At 37.4% G+C, this 19,140-nt stretch overlaps 1 protein-coding gene across 1 annotated transcript in view; it reads right to left on the minus strand.

Annotated features, from left to right (window-relative positions):
* thsd7ab (thrombospondin, type I, domain containing 7Ab) overlaps positions 1–19,140 on the minus strand; it is a 129,771-nt gene continuing 110,631 nt past the window's right edge. Inside the window, exon 29 of the mRNA XM_068323725.1 lies at positions 1–2,125. Coding sequence (XP_068179826.1) covers positions 2,035–2,125 — 91 coding nt within the window. The 3' untranslated portion in view covers positions 1–2,034. The remainder of the gene's footprint in view (positions 2,126–19,140) is intronic.

Raw genomic sequence — 19,140 nt, forward strand, 5'->3', positions numbered from 1 at the left:
TTCAGTTTATTCAGGGTTTTGTCTTTCTTGTGAACAAAATTACAAAAACCTTCCTTGTGTGTTTACAACCGTGCCCTTATTTATTTTCCGAAAATCTTTCCATACATAAAAACAACCTGTACAAAAAAACGGCGGAGCCTTTTCGTCTCTTTTTTTTTTTTCACAACACACAACTTGCATCATGGAAACAACAATCAGCAAATATCACACACCCACTTTGCAATATTCAAACTAAACGTTTTCTGTGCAATACAAAATAAATGTACACATACTTCTGATATTTTTTTTCTCAAAAAATAAAAAATTGCTGTTATTTACAAATCCGACAACAAAAAAAACGTAAACATTCTGCACACAAGGGTTTTTTTTTTGGGTTTTTTTTTACACTGAACTTACCAGAAGCTTCTCTTATTATTATTATTATAATTGTACAGTTTTTGTTTGTACAGACATTTTTTAAATCTCATGTGAGTAACATGGAGCATCTTTGACACGGATTATACTGCAGGAGGAAGTTTAAAAAACTTGTATGTTTCTAAATGAGCTGAAAAAAAAAAGGAAAACTTCATACGTGAAGTTTTATTCTGTTTTTTCTGTTTGCCCCACTCGAGTATTACGAAGGTCTGTTAGTATTTATTCACTGTCAGTAAGGCAGAAATGACATTTACATGACAACAATGGTTTTTGATGTATCCCTTTTTGTTTTTATTCAGTCAGTTTTTCCGCGTCGTACGCCCGACGGATTTAAAGACGCTTCTCGTATCGTTCGTTACTCGACTTCTGATTGATTAGAAAAAGAAGAAACTAAAGAAAAGTATTTTCTGCACTACTGGGTGCACCGAAAAACATTTAATTTGATCAAAAACCGACAGTGCGCCTTATAGTGCGGAAAATACTGTAACATCAGTAATCCTCACTAAATTGGCCTTAAATATATTTCAACTATAAAAACAACTTTCTACTAGTATAAGGAGCGTCTTTTTAAATCCAGCGAGCGTACTGAAGTTAAAATTAAATAGTAAATAGTAAATTTTCTTAAGGTTAAACAAACTTTAAAAGCAGGTTAAATCTGTAAATGCATCTGGGCAGAAATAAAGTGATAACACCAGACAAAATTCTACAAAAGCACGAAAGGTTACTTTACTACAACCAAAAAAAATTAGTCAGTCGTGAGAAATAAAATCTATACATTTATTTACTGGAGCTTCACATCTGTTTGGTGGGATGTGACACATTTAAACATCTTGTTTTCCTTCCTCCGCTCTGTGGTTCTGTCTGTGGAAGAGGCAGTGCTTTATGGCAATAGAAGGTAGAAGTCACATGTGCATATCATGCTGCACTAATATAGTGCAATGTAGAGCCTGAAACAAAGAAGGGTGGAGGCAGGCAGGCAGTAGTTTCCAGGCTGTTCCTCCATCAGCATCCTACAGATCAGTTTATCCCACCATCGCAGGCCCGTGTGCCGCTAAACCAAACACAAAAAGAGACCAAGATGCCTCCCTTTTTGTTCGAGACTAAAAGAGATTTGAGTCAAAACCCAGTTGAGGATTGAGGAAAAAGGAATCCAAAACCTTTTTATGGAGATTTTCCCTCTTCCCCGCGGTGACTTTTGGCAACATATGAACCGTCGGAGCGTCCTAAGCCTCCAGCTACTCAGCATTTTAAGGGACAAGCAGAAGAAGCGTGGAGGAAGAGTTTGCGTTGCCATGTTTGGAGGCAGCGAAAAAGAAAAGCTTCCGCGTCTGGCTTTGTTTCCCCAAAATCTTTTACAGAGGTGTGAACGTGTCAAAAGGGAGGGCAAAAAACAACAACAAAAAAAAGGCCTTTCGATGAACCAGGTGGACGTGGTGAAGCAAAAGATGATGCTCGAAGAAACAAGAGGAGCGTGACTGGAGCTCCACTGGAAATGGTTAAAACCGCCAGAGTCTCCGCTAAGAGGATTTCCACCGTCGTTTCTCTGCTCGCTGACGTCTCCGTTCATCCGTGTCTCTGGCTGTGATGAAGTGGGTCTCCGCTGACGTGTTCCCCGCTGGACTACATGTCCGTGTCGCCGTCGTAGGCCAGGGTCAGAGGTTTTAGTCGGTTGTTTTGCTGCCTCTGTCTCGGAGGTCTCTTTGGCTTTTTGCTGCGAGGAAAGATTAAAATGAGGTTAGAGGACTTTCGGCAACAGAGTGATTAAGACTCTGGAAAGACTTCGTACTAATGGAAAGTAAAAAGTGAGGATGGTGAGATAAGAGTGTGTTTAACATTTAAATCCTCTCCAACTCATTTCCTTCCTCCAGGCTATTAAAATAAAGGCCTTTTAACCTTGGGTCGGGACGTCTTTGTGCTTTTTTTGCCCAGGATTTACCCACAATTCTTTTCCCCCCCCATGACCCCCGATGGTCATGGAAGAAAATTTCTTGGTGCATTTCTTTCAATCATTGTAAATATTAAAAAAAAAACAACGAAATCTGGAAGTTTGCATAAAACATCAAGATACAACTTTCATTTGAAAACTGCTCATATTGAATTTTGCCTTTGAGGGCCAGTTTAGCGCTCCAGCTTCTTTTTAGTATCAAAACTCTCACTTTTCTTATTTCCTAAAGAAAATAAATCCTCTGACCTTCAGTTTCGATCAAACCCGACCACGTGGGAGCTAAAATCGAATCCACGCCGTCTGTCTCTATTTTTAAACAACAACACACTACACTGAAGACTACAACAACCACCACAAGTTTCAAAAGGACACAGACATTTAAGGGCTTCGGGGGTTATTAGCTAAGTTCATTTGTATTCAGACATTTGCTGCTTTCCCTCTGGGGAGGGAGGAAAAAGCTCCTTCAGAGGAAGACGCTGTGATTCTACGTTTGAGCTGTCAGCGCCTGCTTGTACACAAGATCGTCTCAAAGTAAAGGGACACACAATGTAAGGTATTCTTAACAATATAGTTAGTATACCCTCCAGAGAACAGCAGTGAAAGACTCTGACAACGTGTTCTCTTCACATTGTCAGGTTTTAATCACTCCTGTCTTGAATCTACAGTCGTCCTCTCATCACTGCAGGACTGTCCAATTAATTCCTCCAAATATTAGGAAGTTTTGGTCAAACTTTCTCCCATAGCAACAGTACAGGGATGTGATGTAATGTCTCCAGAGTCACGGGATGCTTCAGAGAATAGTCAGGGATGTGTGTGAAGACAATCATAAGAAACTCCCTCGAGATTTTTTTCCATCAACTGTACCAGCAACGAAGAGCATTAGAAAACTTTCAGAAAAACAGCAGCATTTAACGCTGCTGCACAAACTGTGTAAATTCCAGTGATATTGATCACATCTGAAAAGTGAAGGAATGATTCCCCATCGGAATCCGATATTAACCTTAATCCTAACATAATCCTAACCCTCACCCTAAACTTAACCCTAGCCTCAACCGTAATCCTAGCCACTACAATAACCCTTGCAACAACTGTAACCCAAGCCAAAATCCCAGCCCGTACCGTAACCCTAGCCCCAACCCCAAACCTTGCCCCAACCATAACTTAAACCAAGTGACAAACCTATCCTAAGCTCCACTTTAAGAAAAACATTTGTTAAGATGGACCAACCAACAAAAAGAAAATATTTTAGACCAACTGACCGACCATCCGACCAAAACAACATTTTAGTTCAGCCAACCAACCCAAATTTTTTTTTAAACTGACAGACAGTACGACCGAAAAAAACATTTGTAGACCAACAGAGTAACTGAAAAAAAACATTTTTGTAGACCGATCGACATACCAAAATTTTTTTTAGACTGACCAACCAAAAAAACTTTTTTTAGACTGACTGACCAAAAACAATTTTTTTCTACCGACAAAAACATTTTTATCGACCGACATAAAAATTTTTTTTTAGACCAATCCACCAAAAAGTTTTTTAGACTGACCGACCGAAAAATATTTTAGACGAACCGACCCAAAGAAAATTCTTTCGACCAACCGACTGGAAAAAAAAATTATACTGACCAAACAAAATTTTTTAGGCTCTCTGGCCAAAAATTTTTTTTTCGATCAACTGACAAAGAAAAAATTTCACACCCAATGACTGACAAAAAATTTTAGACCCCATTTTTTAGACAGACTGGCTGACCAAAAAATACGTTTCATTCCGACCAACTGACCAAAAAAGAAATTTTAAGACCGATCGACCGAATTTTTTTTTGTTGACCTGCCAGTCAAGAAATTTTTTTTTGACCCGCTAGCCTAGAAATTTTTTTTTTGGCTCGCCAGTCTACAAAAAATATTTTTTTTGACCCCCGGTACCCAATTTTTTTTTCAACCAACCTGTCAAGAAAATTTTTTGTTGTTGACCCGCCGGTCAAGAAATTGTTTTTTGACCCATTAGCCTAGAAATGTTTTTTTTGACTTGCAAGTCTACAAAGACTATTTTTTGACCCCCTGGTACCCAATTTTTATTTCAACCCGCCTGTCTAGAAAAAAAAGGTATTTTATGAAGTTTTCAATTACTGGTCTGAAGAAAAAAGTTTGTTGACCCGCCAGTCAATAAATTTTTTTTGTTGACCCGCCGGTCAAGAAAAAATTTTTGTTGACCCGCCGGTTAAGAAAATTTTTTTTATTTGACCCGCCGGTCAAGAAATTTTTTTTGACCCACTAGCCTAGAAATGTTTTTTTTGACTCGCCAGTCTACAAAGACTATTTTTTTTGACCCCCTGGTACCCAATTTTTTTTTCAACCCGCCTGTCTAGAAAAAAGGGTATTTTATGAAGTTTTCAATTCCTGGTCTGGAGAAAAAAGTTTGTTGACCCGCCGGTCAAAAAATTTTTTTTGTTGACCCGCCGGTCAGGAAAAATTTTTTTTGTTGACCCGCCGGTCAAGAATTTTTTTTTTGACCCGCTAGCCTAGAAATATTTTTTTTGACTTGCCGGTCTAGAAATACTATTTTTTTGACTCCCTGGCACACAATTTTTATTTTAACCCGCCTGTCTAGAAAAAAAAGGTATTTTATGAAGTTTTTAATCCCTGGTCTGAAGAAAAAATTTTGTTGACCCGCCAGTCAAAAAAAAAATTTTTGTTGACCCGCCGGTGAAGAAAATTTTTTTTTTTTGACCAGCCGGTCAAGAAATTTTAATTTGACCCGCTGGCCTAGAAATGTTTTTTTTGACCCGCCAGTCTACAAAGACCCTTTTTTTGATCCTCTAGTATAACATTTTTTCTTTTCCAACCCGCCTGTCTAGGAAATAAAGCTATTTCATGAAGTTTTGAATCCCTGGTCTGAAGAAAAAATTTTGTTGACCCGCCGGTCAAAAAAAAATTTTGTCGGCCCGCCGGTCAAAAAAAATTTTTTTTGTTGACCCGCCGGTCGAGAAATTTTTTTTTGACCCGCTAGCCTAGAAATTTTTTTTTTGACCCGCCAATCTACAAAGACTATTTTTTTTGATTCCCTAGTATAAAATTTTTTCTTTTTCAACCCGCCTGTCTAGGAAATAAAGCTATTTTATGAAGTTTTGAATACCTGGTCTGCAGAAAAAATTTTTGTTCACCCGCCGGTCAAAAATTTTTTTTGTTGACCCGCCGGTCAAAAAAAAATTTTTGTTTGACCCGCCGGTCAAGAAATTTTTTTTTTGTTGACCCGCCGGTCAAGAAATTTTTTTTTGACCCGCTAGCCTAGAAATGTTTTTTTTGACTTGCAAGTCTACAAATACTATTTTTTTGACTCCCTGGCACACAATTTTTATTTTAACCCGCCTGTCTAGGAAAAAAAAGTATTTTATGAAGTTTTGAATCCCTGGTCTGAAGAAAAACTTTTGTTGAGCCGCCAGTGAAAAAAAAAACTTTTGTCGACCCACCAGTGAAAAAAAATTTTTTTTTGACCCCCCAATCAAAAAAAAATTTTTTGTCTACCCGCCGGTCAAGAAAATTTTTCTTTGTCGACCCGCCGGTCAAGAAATTTTTTTTGACCCGCTAGGCTAGAAAAGTTTTTTTTGACTTGCCAGTCTAGAAATACTATTATTTTGACTCCCTGGTACCCAATTTTTATTTCAACCCGACTGTCTAGAAAAAAAAGGTATTTTATGAAGTTTTCAATTCCTGGTCTGGAGAAAAAAGTTTGTTGACCCGCCGGTCAAAAAATTTTTTTTGTTGACCCGCCGGTCAAGAAAAATTTTTGTTGACCCGCCGGTCAAGAAAATTTTTTTTTGTTGACCCGCCGGTCAAGAAATTTTTTGTTGTCGACCCGCCGGTCAAGAAATTTTAATTTGACCCGCCGGTCAAGAAAATTTTTTTTTTGGCCTGTTAGCCTAGAAAAGTTTTTTTTTACTTGCCAGTCTACAAATACTATTTTTTTGACTCCCTGGCACCCAATTTTTATTTTAACCCGCCTGTCTAGAAAAAAAGGTATTTTATGAAGTTTTGAATTCCTGGCCTGAAGAAAAAAATTGTTTGACCCGCCGGTCAAAAAATTGTTTTTGTTGACCCGCCGGTCGGGAAAAATTTTTTTTGTTGACCCGCCGGTCAAGTAATTTTAATTTGACCCGCTGGCCTAGAAATGTTTTTGTTGACCCGCCAGTCTACAAAGACTTTTTTTTGATTCCCTAGTGTAAAATTTTTTCTTTTTCAACCCGCCTGTCTAGGAAATAAAGCTATTTTATGAAGTTTTGAATACCTGGTCTGAAGAAAAAATTTTGTTCACCCGCCGGTCAAAAATTTTTTTTGTTGACCCGCCGAACAAAAAAAAATTTTTTTTTGACCCGCCGGTCAAGAAAATTTTTTTTGTTGACCCGCCGGTCAAGAAATGTTTTTTTGACCCGCTAGCCTAGAAATGTTTTTTATGACTTGCAAGTCTACAAATACTATTTTTTTGACTCCCTGGCACCCAATTTTTATTTTAACCCGCCTGTCTAGTAAAATAAGGTATTTTATGAAGTTTTGAATCCCTGGTCTGAAGAAACAATTTTTTTGACCCGCCAGTCAAAAAAAAATTTTTTGTTGACCCGCCGGTCAAGAAAATTTTTTTTTGTCGACCCGCCGGTCAAGAAATTTTTTTTGACCCGCTAGGCTAGAAAAGTTTTTTTTGACTCGCCAGTCTAGAAAGACTATTTTTTTTGACCCCCTGCTACCCAATTTTTTTTTTAACTCGCCTGTCTAGGAAAAAAAGGTATTTTATGAAGTTTTGAATCCCTGGTCTGAAGAAAAACTTTTCTTGACCCGCCAGTGAAAAAAAAATTTTTTGTTGACCCGCCGGTCAAGAAAATTTTTTGTTGTTGACCCGCCGGTCAAGAAATTTTAATTTGACCCGCCGGTCAAGAAAATTTTTTTTTTGACCCGCTGGCCTAGAAATGTTTTTTTTGCCGGTCTAGAAATCCTATTATTTTGATTCCCTGGTACCCAATTTTTATTTCAACCCGCCTGTCTAGAAAAAAAAGGTATTTTATGAAGTTTTCAATTCCTGGTCTGGAGAAAAAAGTTTGTTGACCCGCCAGTCAAAAAATTTTTTTTGTTGACCCGCCGGTCAGGAAAATTTTTTTTTGTTGACCCGCCGGTCAAGAAATTTTGATTTGACCCGCTGGCCTAGAAATGTTTTTTTTGACCCGCCAGTCTACAAAGACTATTTTTTTTGATCCCCTAGTATAAAATGTTTTCTTTTTCAACCCGCCTGTCTAGGAAATGAACCTATTTTATGAAGTTTTGAATCCCTGGTCTGAAGAAAAAATTTTGTTGACCCGCCGGTCAAAAAAAAATTTTGTCGACCCGCCGGTCAAAAAAAATTTTTTTTATTGACCCGCCGGTCAAGAAATTTTTTTTGACCCGCTAGCCTAGAAATGTTTTTTTTGACTTGCCAGTCTACAAATACTATTTTTTTGACTCCCTGGTTCCCAATTTTTATTTCAACCCGCCTGTCTAGGAAATAAAGCTTTTTTATGAAGTTTTGAATCCCTGCTCTGAAGAAAAAAGTTTGTTCACCCGCCGGTACAAAATTTTTTTTGTTGACCCGCAGGTCAAAAAAAAATTTTTTTTTGACCCGCCGGTCAAGAAAATTTTTTTTTGTTGACCCGCCGGTCAAGAAATTTTTTTTTGACCCGCTAGCCTACAAATGTTTTTTTTGACTTGCCAGTCTACAAATACTATTTTTTTGACTCCCTGGTACCCAATTTTTATTTCAACCCGCCTGTCTAGAAAAAAAAGGTATTTTATGAAGTTTTCAATTCCTGGTCTGAAGAAAAAAGTTTGTTGACCCGCCGGTTAAAAAATTTTTTTTGTTGACCCGCCGGTCAAGAAAAATTTTTTGTTGACCCGCCGGTCAAGAAAATTTTTTTTTGTTGACCCGCCGGTCAAGAAATTTTTTTTTGACCCACTAGCCTACAAATTTTTTTTTGACTTGCCAGTCTACAAATACTATTTTTTTGACTCCCTGGTACCCAATTTTTATTTCAACCCGCCTGTCTAGAAAAAAAAGGTATTTTATGAAGTTTTCAATTCCTGGTCTGAAGAAAAAAGTTTGTTGACCCGCCGGTCAAAAAATTTTTTTTGTTGACCCGCCGGTCAAGAAAATTTTTTGTTGTTGACCCGCCGGTCAAGAAAATTTTTTTTTGTTGACCCGCCGGTCAAGAAATTTTTTTTGACCCAGTAGCCTAGAAATGTTTTTTTTGACTCGCCAGTCTATAAAGACTATTTTTTTGACCCCCTGGTACCCAATATTTTTTTCAACCCGCCTGTCTAGGAAAAAAAGGTATTTTATGAAGTTTTGAATCCCTGGTCTGAAGAAAAAATTTCTTTGACCCGCCAGTCAAAAAAAAAATTTTTGTTGACCCGCTGGTCAAGAAAAATTTTTTTTGTCGACCCGCCGGTCAAGAAATTTTTTTTGACCCGCTAGGCTAGAAAAGTTTTTTTTGACTCGCCAGTCTAGAAATACTATTATTTTGACTCCCTGGTACCCAATTTGTATTTCAACCCGCCTGTCTAGAAAAAAAAGGTATTTTATGAAGTTTTCAATTCCTGGTCTGGAGAAAAAAGTTTGTCGACCCGCCGGTCAAGAAATTTTTTTTGACCCGCCGGTCAAAAAATTTTTTTTGTTGACCCGCCGGTCAGGAAAAATTTTTTTTGTTGACCCGCCGGTCAAGAAATTTTAATTTGACCCGCTGGCCTAGAAATGTTTTTGTTGACCCGCCAGTCTACAAAGACTATTTTTGTTTGATTCCCTAGTATAAAATTTTTTCTTTTTCAACCCGCCTGTCTAGGAAATAAAGCTATTTTATGAAGTTTTGAATACCTGGTCTGAAGAAAAAATTTTGTTTACCCGCCGGTCAAAAATTTTTTTTGTTGACCCGCCGGTCAAAAAAAAAATTTTTTTTGACCCGCCGGTCAAGAAAATTTTTTTTGTTGACCCGCCGGTCAAGAAATTTTTTTTTGACCCGCTAGCCTAGAAATGCTTTTTTTGACTTGCAAGTCTACAAATACTATTTTTTTGACTCCCTGGCACCCAATTTTTATTTTATCCGCCTGTCTAGTAAAATAAGGTATTTTATGAAGTTTTGAATCCCTGGTCTGAAGAAAAAAATTTTTTGACCCGCCAGTCAAAAAAACATTTTTTGTTGATCCGCCGGTCAAGAAAATTTTTTTTTGTCGACCCGCCGGTCAAGAAATTTTTTTTGACCCGCTAGGCTAGAAAAGTTTTTTTTGACTCGCCAGTCTAGAAAGACTATTTTTTTTGACCCCCTGCTACCCAATTTTTTTTTTAACTCGCCTGTCTAGGAAAAAAAGGTATTTTATGAAGTTTTGAATCCCTGGTCTGAAGAAAAACTTTTCTTGACCCGCCAGTGAAAAAAAAAATTTTTGTTGACCCGCCGTTCAAGAAAATTTTTTGTTGTTGACCCGCCGGTCAAGAAATTTTAATTTGACCCGCCGGTCAAGAAAAATTTTTTTTTTGACCCGCTGGCCTAGAAATGTTTTTTTTGCCGGTCTAGAAATCCTATTATTTTGACTCCCTGGTACCCAAATTTTATTTCAACCCGCCTGTCTAGAAAAAAAAGGTATTCTATGAAGTTTTCAATTCCTGGTCTGGAGAAAAAAGTTTGTTGACCCGCCAGTCAAAAAATTATTTTTTGTTGACCCGCCGGTCAGGAAATTTTTTTTTTGTTGACCCGCCGGTCAAGAAATTTTTCTTTGACCCGCTAGGCTAGAAAAGTTTTTTTTGACTCGCCAGTCTAGAAAGACTATTTTTTTTGACCCCCTGCTACCCAATTTTTTTTTTAACTCGCCTGTCTAGGAAAAAAAGGTATTTTATGAAGTTTTGAATCCCTGGTCTGAAGAAAAACTTTTGTTGACCCGCCGGTCAAAAAAAAATTTTGTCGACCCGCCAGTCAAAAAAAATTTTTTTTGTTGACCCGCCGGTCAAGAAAATTTTTTTTTGTTGACCCGCCGGTCAAGAAATTTTTTTTTGACCCGCTAGCCTACAAATGTTTTTTTTGACTTGCCAGTCTACAAATACTATTTTTTTGACTCCCTGGTACCCAATTTTTATTTCAACCCGCCTGTCTAGAAAAAAAAGGTATTTTATGAAGTTTTCAATTCCTGGTCTGAAGAAAAAAGTTTGTTGACCCGCCGGTTAAAAAATTTTTTTTGTTGACCCGCCGGTCAAGAAAAATTTTTTTGTTGACCCGCCGGTCAAGAAAATTTTTTTTTGTTGACCCGCCGGTCAAGAAATTTTTTTTTGACCCGCTAGCCTACAAATGTTTTTTTTGACTTGCCAGTCTACAAATACTATTTTTTTGACTCCCTGGTACCCAATTTTTATTTCAACACGCCTGTCTAGAAAAAAAAGGTATTTTATGAAGTTTTCAATTCCTGGTCTGGAGAAAAAAGTTTGTTGACCCGCCAGTCAAAAAATTTTTTTTTGTTGACCCGCCGGTCAGGAAAATTTTTTTTTTGTTGACCCGCCGGTCAAGAAATTTTGATTTGACCCGCTGGCCTAGAAATGTTTTTTTTGACCCGCCAGTCTACAAAGACTATTTTTTTTGATCCCCTAGTATAAAATGTTTTCTTTTTCAACCCGCCTGTCTAGGAAATGAACCTATTTTATGAAGTTTTGAATCCCTGGTCTGAAGAAAAAATTTTGTTGACCCGCCGGTCAAAAAAAAATTTTGTCGACCCGCCGGTCAAAAAAAATTTTTTTTTGTTGACCCGCCGGTCAAGAAAATTTTTTTTTGTCGACCCGCCGGTCCAGAATTTTTTTTTGACCCGCTAGGCTAGAAAAGTTTTTTTTGACTCGCCAGTCTAGAAAGACTATTTTTTTTGACCCCTTGCTACCCAATTTTTTTTTCAACTCGCCTGTCTAGGAAAAAAAGGTATTTTATGAAGTTTTGAATCCCTGGTCTGAAGAAAAAGTTTTGTTGACCCGCCGGTCAAAAAAAAATTTTGTCGACCCGCCAGTCAAAAAAAAATTTTTTTTACCCGCCGGTCAAGAAATTTTGTTTTTGTTGACCCGCCGGTCAAGAAATTTTTTTTGACCCGCTTGCCTAGAAATGTTTTTTTTGACTTGCAAGTCTACAAATAATATTTTTTTGACTCCCTGGCACCCAATTTTTATTTTAACCCGCCTGTCTAGTAAAATAAGGTATTTTATGAAGTTTTGAATCCCTGGTCTGAAGAAAAAAATTTTTTGACCCGCCAGTCAAAAAAACATTTTTTGTTGACCCGCCGGTCAAGAAAATTTTTTTTTGTCGACCCGCCGGTCAAGAAATTTTTTTTGACCCGCTAGGCTAGAAAAGTTTTTTTTGACTCGCCAGTCTAGAAAGACTATTTTTTTTGACCCCCTGCTACCCAATTTTTTTTTTAACTCGCCTGTCTAGGAAAAAAAGGTATTTTATGAAGTTTTGAATCCCTGGTCTGAAGAAAAACTTTTCTTGACCCGCCAGTGAAAAAAAAAATTTTTGTTGACCCGCCGGTCAAGAAAATTTTTTGTTGTTGACCCGCCGGTCAAGAAATTTTAATTTGACCCGCCGGTCAAGAAAATTTTTTTTTTTGACCCGCTGGCCTAGAAATGTTTTTTTTGCCGGTCTAGAAATCCTATTATTTTGACTCCCTGGTACCCAATTTTTATTTCAACCCGCCTGTCTAGAAAAAAAAGGTATTTTATGAAGTTTTCAATTCCTGGTCTGGAGAAAAAAGTTTGTTGACCCGCCAGTCAAAAAATTATTTTTTGTTGACCCGCCGGTCAGGAAAATTTTTTTTTGTTGACCCGCCGGTCAAGAAATTTTGATTTGACCCGCTGGCCTAGAAATGTTTTTTTTGACCCGCCAGTCTACAAAGACTATTTTTTTTGATCCCCTAGTATAAAATGTTTTCTTTTTCAACCCGCCTGTCTAGGAAATGAACCTATTTTATGAAGTTTTGAATCCCTGGTCTGAAGAAAAAATTTTGTTGACCCGCCGGTCAAAAAAAAATTTTGTCGACCCGCCGGTCAAAAAAAATTTTTTTTGTTGACCCGCCGGTCAAGAAAATTTTTTTTTGTCGACCCGCCGGTCCAGAATTTTTTTTTGACCCGCTAGGCTAGAAAAGTTTTTTTTGACTCGCCAGTCTAGAAAGACTATTTTTTTTGACCCCTTGCTACCCAATTTTTTTTTCAACTCGCCTGTCTAGGAAAAAAAGGTATTCTATGAAGTTTTGAATCCCTGGTCTGAAGAAAAACTTTTGTTGACCCGCCGGTCAAGAAAAATTTTTTGTTGACCCGCCGGTCAAGAAAATTTTTTCTTGTTGACCCGCCGGTCAAGAAATTTTTTTTTGACCCGCTAGCCTACAAATTTTTTTTTGACTTGCCAGTCTACAAATACTATTTTTTTGACTCCCTGGTACCCAATTTTTATTTCAACCCGCCTGTCTAGAAAAAAAAGGTATTTTATGAAGTTTTCAATTCCTGGTCTGAAGAAAAAAGTTTGTTGACCCGCCGGTCAAAAATTTTTTTTTGTTGACCCGCCGGTCAAGAAAATTTTTTTGTTGACCCGCCGGTCAAGAAAATTTTTTTTTGTTGACCCGCCGGTCAAGAAATTTTTTTTGACCCAGTAGCCTAGAAATGTTTTTTTTACCTCGCCAGTCTATAAAGACTATTTTTTTGACCCCCTGGTACCCAATATTTTTTTCAACCCGCCTGTCTAGGAAAAAAAGGTATTTTATGAAGTTTTGAATCCCTGGTCTGAAGAAAAAATTTCTTTGACCCGCCAGTCAAAAAAAAAATTTTTGTTGACCCGCTGGTCAAGAAAAATTTTTTTTGTCGACCCGCCGGTCAAGAAATTTTTTTTGACCCGCTAGGCTAGAAAAGTTTTTTTTGACTCGCCAGTCTAGAAATACTATTATTTTGACTCCCTGGTACCCAATTTTTATTTCAACCCGCCTGTCTAGAAAAAAAAGGTATTTTATGAAGTTTTCAATTCCTGGTCTGGAGAAAAAAGTTTGTCGACCCGCCGGTCAAGAAATTTTTTTTGACCCGCCGGTCAAAAAATTTTTTTTGTTGACCCGCCGGTCAAGAAATTTTAATTTGACCCGCTGGCCTAGAAATGTTTTTGTTGACCCGCCAGTCTACAAAGACTATTTTTGTTTGATTCCCTAGTATAAAATTTTTTCTTTTTCAACCCGCCTGTCTAGGAAATAAAGCTATTTTATGAAGTTTTGAATACCTGGTCTGAAGAAAAAATTTTGTTCACCCGCCGGTCAAAAATTTTTTTTGTTGACCCGCCGGTCAAAAAAAAAATTTTTTTTGACCCGCCGGTCAAGAAAATTTTTTTTGTTGACCCGCCGGTCAAGAAATTTTTTTTTGACCCGCTAGCCTAGAAATGCTTTTTTTGACTTGCAAGTCTACAAATACTATTTTTTTGACTCCCTGGCACCCAATTTTTATTTTATCCGCCTGTCTAGTAAAATAAGGTATTTTATGAAGTTTTGAATCCCTGGTCTGAAGAAAAAATTTTTTTGACCCGCCAGTCAAAAAAACATTTTTTGTTGATCCGCCGGTCAAGAAAATTTTTTTTTGTCGACCCGCCGGTCAAGAAATTTTTTTTGACCCGCTAGGCTAGAAAAGTTTTTTTTGACTCGCCAGTCTAGAAAGACTATTTTTTTTGACCCCCTGCTACCCAATTTTTTTTTTAACTCGCCTGTCTAGGAAAAAAAGGTATTTTATGAAGTTTTGAATCCCTGGTCTGAAGAAAAACTTTTCTTGACCCGCCAGTGAAAAAAAAAATTTTTGTTGACCCTCCGTTCAAGAAAATTTTTTGTTGTTGACCCGCCGGTCAAGAAATTTTAATTTGACCCGCCGGTCAAGAAAATTTTTTTTTTTGACCCGCTGGCCTAGAAATGTTTTTTTTGCCGGTCTAGAAATCCTATTATTTTGACTCCCTGGTACCCAATTTTTATTTCAACCCGCCTGTCTAGAAAAAAAAGGTATTCTATGAAGTTTTCAATTCCTGGTCTGGAGAAAAAAGTTTGTTGACCCGCCAGTCAAAAAATTTTTTTTTGTTGACCCGCCGGTCAGGAAAATTTTTTTTTGTTGACCCGCCGGTCAAGAAATTTTTTTTTGACCCGCTAGGCTAGAAAAGTTTTTTTTGACTCGCCAGTCTAGAAAGACTATTTTTTTTGACCCCCTGCTACCCAATTTTTTTTTTAACTCGCCTGTCTAGGAAAAAAAGGTATTTTATGAAGTTTTGAATCCCTGGTCTGAAGAAAAACTTTTGTTGACCCGCCGGTCAAAAAAAAATTTTGTCGACCCGCCAGTCAAAAAAAATTTTTTTTGTTGACCCGCCGGTCAAGAAAATTTTTTTTTGACCCGCTAGCCTACAAATGTTTTTTTTGACTTGCCAGTCTACAAATACTATTTTTTTGACTCCCTGGTACCCAATTTTTATTTCAACACGCCTGTCTAGAAAAAAAAGGTATTTTATGAAGTTTTCAATTCCTGGTCTGGAGAAAAAAGTTTGTTGACCCGCCAGTCAAAAAATTTTTTTTTGTTGACCCGCCGGTCAGGAAAATTTTTTTTTTGTTGACCCGCCGGTCAAGAAATTTTGATTTGACCCGCTGGCCTAGAAATGTTTTTTTTGACCCGCCAGTCTACAAAGACTATTTTTTTTGATCCCCTAGTATAAAATGTTTTCTTTTTCAACCCGCCTGTCTAGGAAATGAACCTATTTTATGAAGTTTTGAATCCCTGGTCTGAAGAAAAAATTTTGTTGACCCGCCGGTCAAAAAAAAATTTTGTCGACCCGCCGGTCAAAAAAAATTTTTTTTGTTGACCCGCCGGTCAAGAAAATTTTTTTTTGTCGACCCGCCGGTCCAGAATTTTTTTTTGACCCGCTAGGCTAGAAAAGTTTTTTTTGACTCGCCAGTCTAGAAAGACTATTTTTTTTGACCCCTTGCTACCCAATTTTTTTTTCAACTCGCCTGTCTAGGAAAAAAAGGTATTTTATGAAGTTTTGAATCCCTGGTCTGAAGAAAAACTTTTGTTGACCCGCCGGTCAAAAAAAAATTTTGTCGACCCGCCAGTCAAAAAAAAATTTTTTTTACCCGCCGGTCAAGAAAATTTTTTTTTGTTGACCCGCCGGTCAAGAAATTTTTTTTGACCCGCTTGCCTAGAAATGTTTTTTTTGACTTGCAAGTCTACAAATAATATTTTTTTGACTCCCTGGCACCCAATTTTTATTTTAACCCGCCTGTCTAGTAAAATAAGGTATTTTATGAAGTTTTGAATCCCTGGTCTGAAGAAAAAAATTTTTTGACCCGCCAGTCAAAAAAACATTTTTTGTTGACCCGCCGGTCAAGAAAATTTTTTTTTGTCGACCCGCCGGTCAAGAAATTTTTTTTGACCCGCTAGGCTAGAAAAGTTTTTTTTGACTCGCCAGTCTAGAAAGACTATTTTTTTTGACCCCCTGCTACCCAATTTTTTTTTTAACTCGCCTGTCTAGGAAAAAAAGGTATTTTATGAAGTTTTGAATCCCTGGTCTGAAGAAAAACTTTTCTTGACCCGCCAGTGAAAAAAAAAATTTTTGTTGACCCGCCGGTCAAGAAAATTTTTTGTTGTTGACCCGCCGGTCAAGAAATTTTAATTTGACCCGCCGGTCAAGAAAATTTTTTTTTTTGACCCGCTGGCCTAGAAATGTTTTTTTTGCCGGTCTAGAAATCCTATTATTTTGACTCCCTGGTACCCAATTTTTATTTCAACCCGCCTGTCTAGAAAAAAAAGGTATTTTATGAAGTTTTCAATTCCTGGTCTGGAGAAAAAAGTTTGTTGACCCGCCAGTCAAAAAATTATTTTTTGTTGACCCGCCGGTCAGGAAAATTTTTTTTTGTTGACCCGCCGGTCAAGAAATTTTGATTTGACCCGCTGGCCTAGAAATGTTTTTTTTGACCCGCCAGTCTACAAAGACTATTTTTTTTGATCCCCTAGTATAAAATGTTTTCTTTTTCAACCCGCCTGTCTAGGAAATGAACCTATTTTATGAAGTTTTGAATCCCTGGTCTGAAGAAAAAATTTTGTTGACCCGCCGGTCAAAAAAAAATTTTGTCGACCCGCCGGTCAAAAAAAATTTTTTTTGTTGACCCGCCGGTCAAGAAAATTTTTTTTTGTCGACCCGCCGGTCCACAATTTTTTTTTGACCCGCTAGGCTAGAAAAGTTTTTTTTGACTCGCCAGTCTAGAAAGACTATTTTTTTTGACCCCTTGCTACCCAATTTTTTTTTCAACTCGCCTGTCTAGGAAAAAAAGGTATTTTATGAAGTTTTGAATCCCTGGTCTGAAGAAAAACTTTTGTTGACCCGCCGGTCAAAAAAAAATTTTGTCGACCCGCCAGTCAAAAAAAAATTTTTTTTACCCGCCGGTCAAGAAAATTTTTTTTTGTTGACCCGCCGGTCAAGAAATTTTTTTTGACCCGCTTGCCTAGAAATGTTTTTTTTGACTTGCCAGTCTACAAATACTATTTTTTTGACTCCCTGGTACCCAATTTTTATTTCAACCCGCCTGTCTAGGAAATAAAGCTTTTTTATGAAGTTTTGAATCCCTGCTCTGAAGAAAAAAGTTTGTTCACCCGCCGGTTAAAAAATTTTTTTTGTTGACCCGCCGGTCAAGAAAAATTTTTTGTTGACCCGCCGGTCAAGAAAATTTTTTTTTGTTGACCCGCCGGTCAAGAAAGTTTTTTTTGACCCGCTTGCCTACAAATGTTTTTTATGACTTGCCAGTCTACAAATACTATTTTTTTGACTCCCTGGTACCCAATTTTTATTTCAACCCGCCTGTCTAGAAAAAAAAGGTATTTTATGAAGTTTTCAATTCCTGGTCTGGAGAAAAAAGTTTGTTGACCCGCCAGTCAAAAAATTTTTTTTGTTGACCCGCCAGTCAGGAAAATTTTTTTTTTGTTGACCCGCCGGTCAAGAAATTTTGATTTGACCCGCTGGCCTAGAAATGTTTTTTTTGACCCGCCAGTCTACAGAGACTATTTTTTTTGATCCCCTAGTATAAAATGTTTTCTTTTTCAACCCGCCTGTCTAGGAAATAAACCTATTTTATGAAGTTTTGAATCCCTGGTCTGAAGAAAAAATTTTGTTGACCCGCCGGTCAAAAAAAAATTTTGTCGACCCGCCAGTCAAAAAAAATTTTTTTTTGTTGACCCGCCGGTCAAGAAATTTTTTTTGACCCGCTAGCCTACAAATGTTTTTTATGACTTGCCAGTCTACAAATACTATTTTTTTGACTCCCTGGTACCCAATTTTTATTTCAACCCGCCTGTCTAGAAAAAAAAGGTATTTTATGAAGTTTTCAATTCCTGGTCTGAAGAAAAAAGTTTGTTGACCCGCCGGTTAAAAAATTTTTTTTGTTGACCCGCCGGTCAAGAAAAATTTTTTGTTGACCCGCCGGTCAAGAAAATTTTTTTTTGTTGACCCGCCGGTCAAGAAATTTTTTTTTGACCCGCTAGCCTACAAATGTTTTTTATGACTTGCCAGTCTACAAATACTATTTTTTTGACTCCCTGGTACCCAATTTTTATTTCAACCCGCCTGTCTAGAAAAAAAAGGTATTTTATGAAGTTTTCAATTCCTGGTCTGAAGAAAAAAGTTTGTTGACCCGCCGGTTAAAAAATTTTTTTTTTGACCCGCCGGTCAAGAAAAATTTTTTGTTGACCCGCCGGTCAAGAAAATTTTTTTTTGTTGACCCGCCGGTCAAGAAATTTTTTTTGACCCAGTAGCCTAGAAATGTTTTTTTTGACTCGCCAGTCTATAAAGACTATTTTTTTGACCCCCTGGTACCCAATTTTTTTTTCAACCCGCCTGTCTAGGAAAAAAAGGTATTTTATGAAGTTTTGAATCCCTGGTCTGAAGAAAATTTTTTTTTGACCCGCCAGTCAAAAAAAAAATTTTTGTTGACCCGCTGGTCAAGAAAATTTTTTTTTGTCGACCCGCCGGTCAAGAAATTTTTTTTGACCCGCTAGGCTAGAAAAGTTTTTTTTGACTCGCCAGTCTAGAAATACTATTATTTTGACTCCCTGGTACCCAATTTTTATTTCAACCCGCCTGTCTAGAAAAAAAAGGTATTTTATGAAGTTTTCAATTCCTGGTCTGGAGAAAAAAGTTTGTCGACCCGCCGGTCAAGAAATTTTTTTTGACCCGCCGGTCAAAAAATTTTTTTTGTTGACCCGCCGGTCAGGAAAAAATTTTTTTGTTGACCCGCCGGTCAAGAAATTTTAATTTGACCCGCTGGCCTAGAAATGTTTTTGTTGACCCGCCAGTCTACAAAGACTATTTTGTTTGATTCCCTAGTATAAATTTTTTTCTTTTTCAACCCGCCTGTCTAGGAAATAAAGCTATTTTATGAAGTTTTGAATACCTGGTCTGAAGAAAAAATTTTGTTCACCCGCCGGTCAAATAAAAATTTTGTCGACCCGCCGGTCAAAAAAAATTTTTTTTGTTGACCCGCCGGTAAAGAAAATTTTTTTTTGTCGACCCGCCGGTCCAGAAATTTTTTTTGACCCGCTAGGCTAGAAAAGGTTTTTTTGACTCGCCAGTCTAGAAAGACTTTTTTTTGACCCCTTGCTACCCAATTTTTTTTTCAACTCGCCTGTCTAGGAAAAAAAGGTATTTTATGAAGTTTTGAATCCCTGGTCTGAAGAAAAAATTTTGTTGACCCGCCGGTCA

This window comes from Antennarius striatus, chromosome 9 (genome assembly GCF_040054535.1).
Source record: "Antennarius striatus isolate MH-2024 chromosome 9, ASM4005453v1, whole genome shotgun sequence".
NCBI lineage: Eukaryota > Metazoa > Chordata > Actinopteri > Lophiiformes > Antennariidae > Antennarius > Antennarius striatus.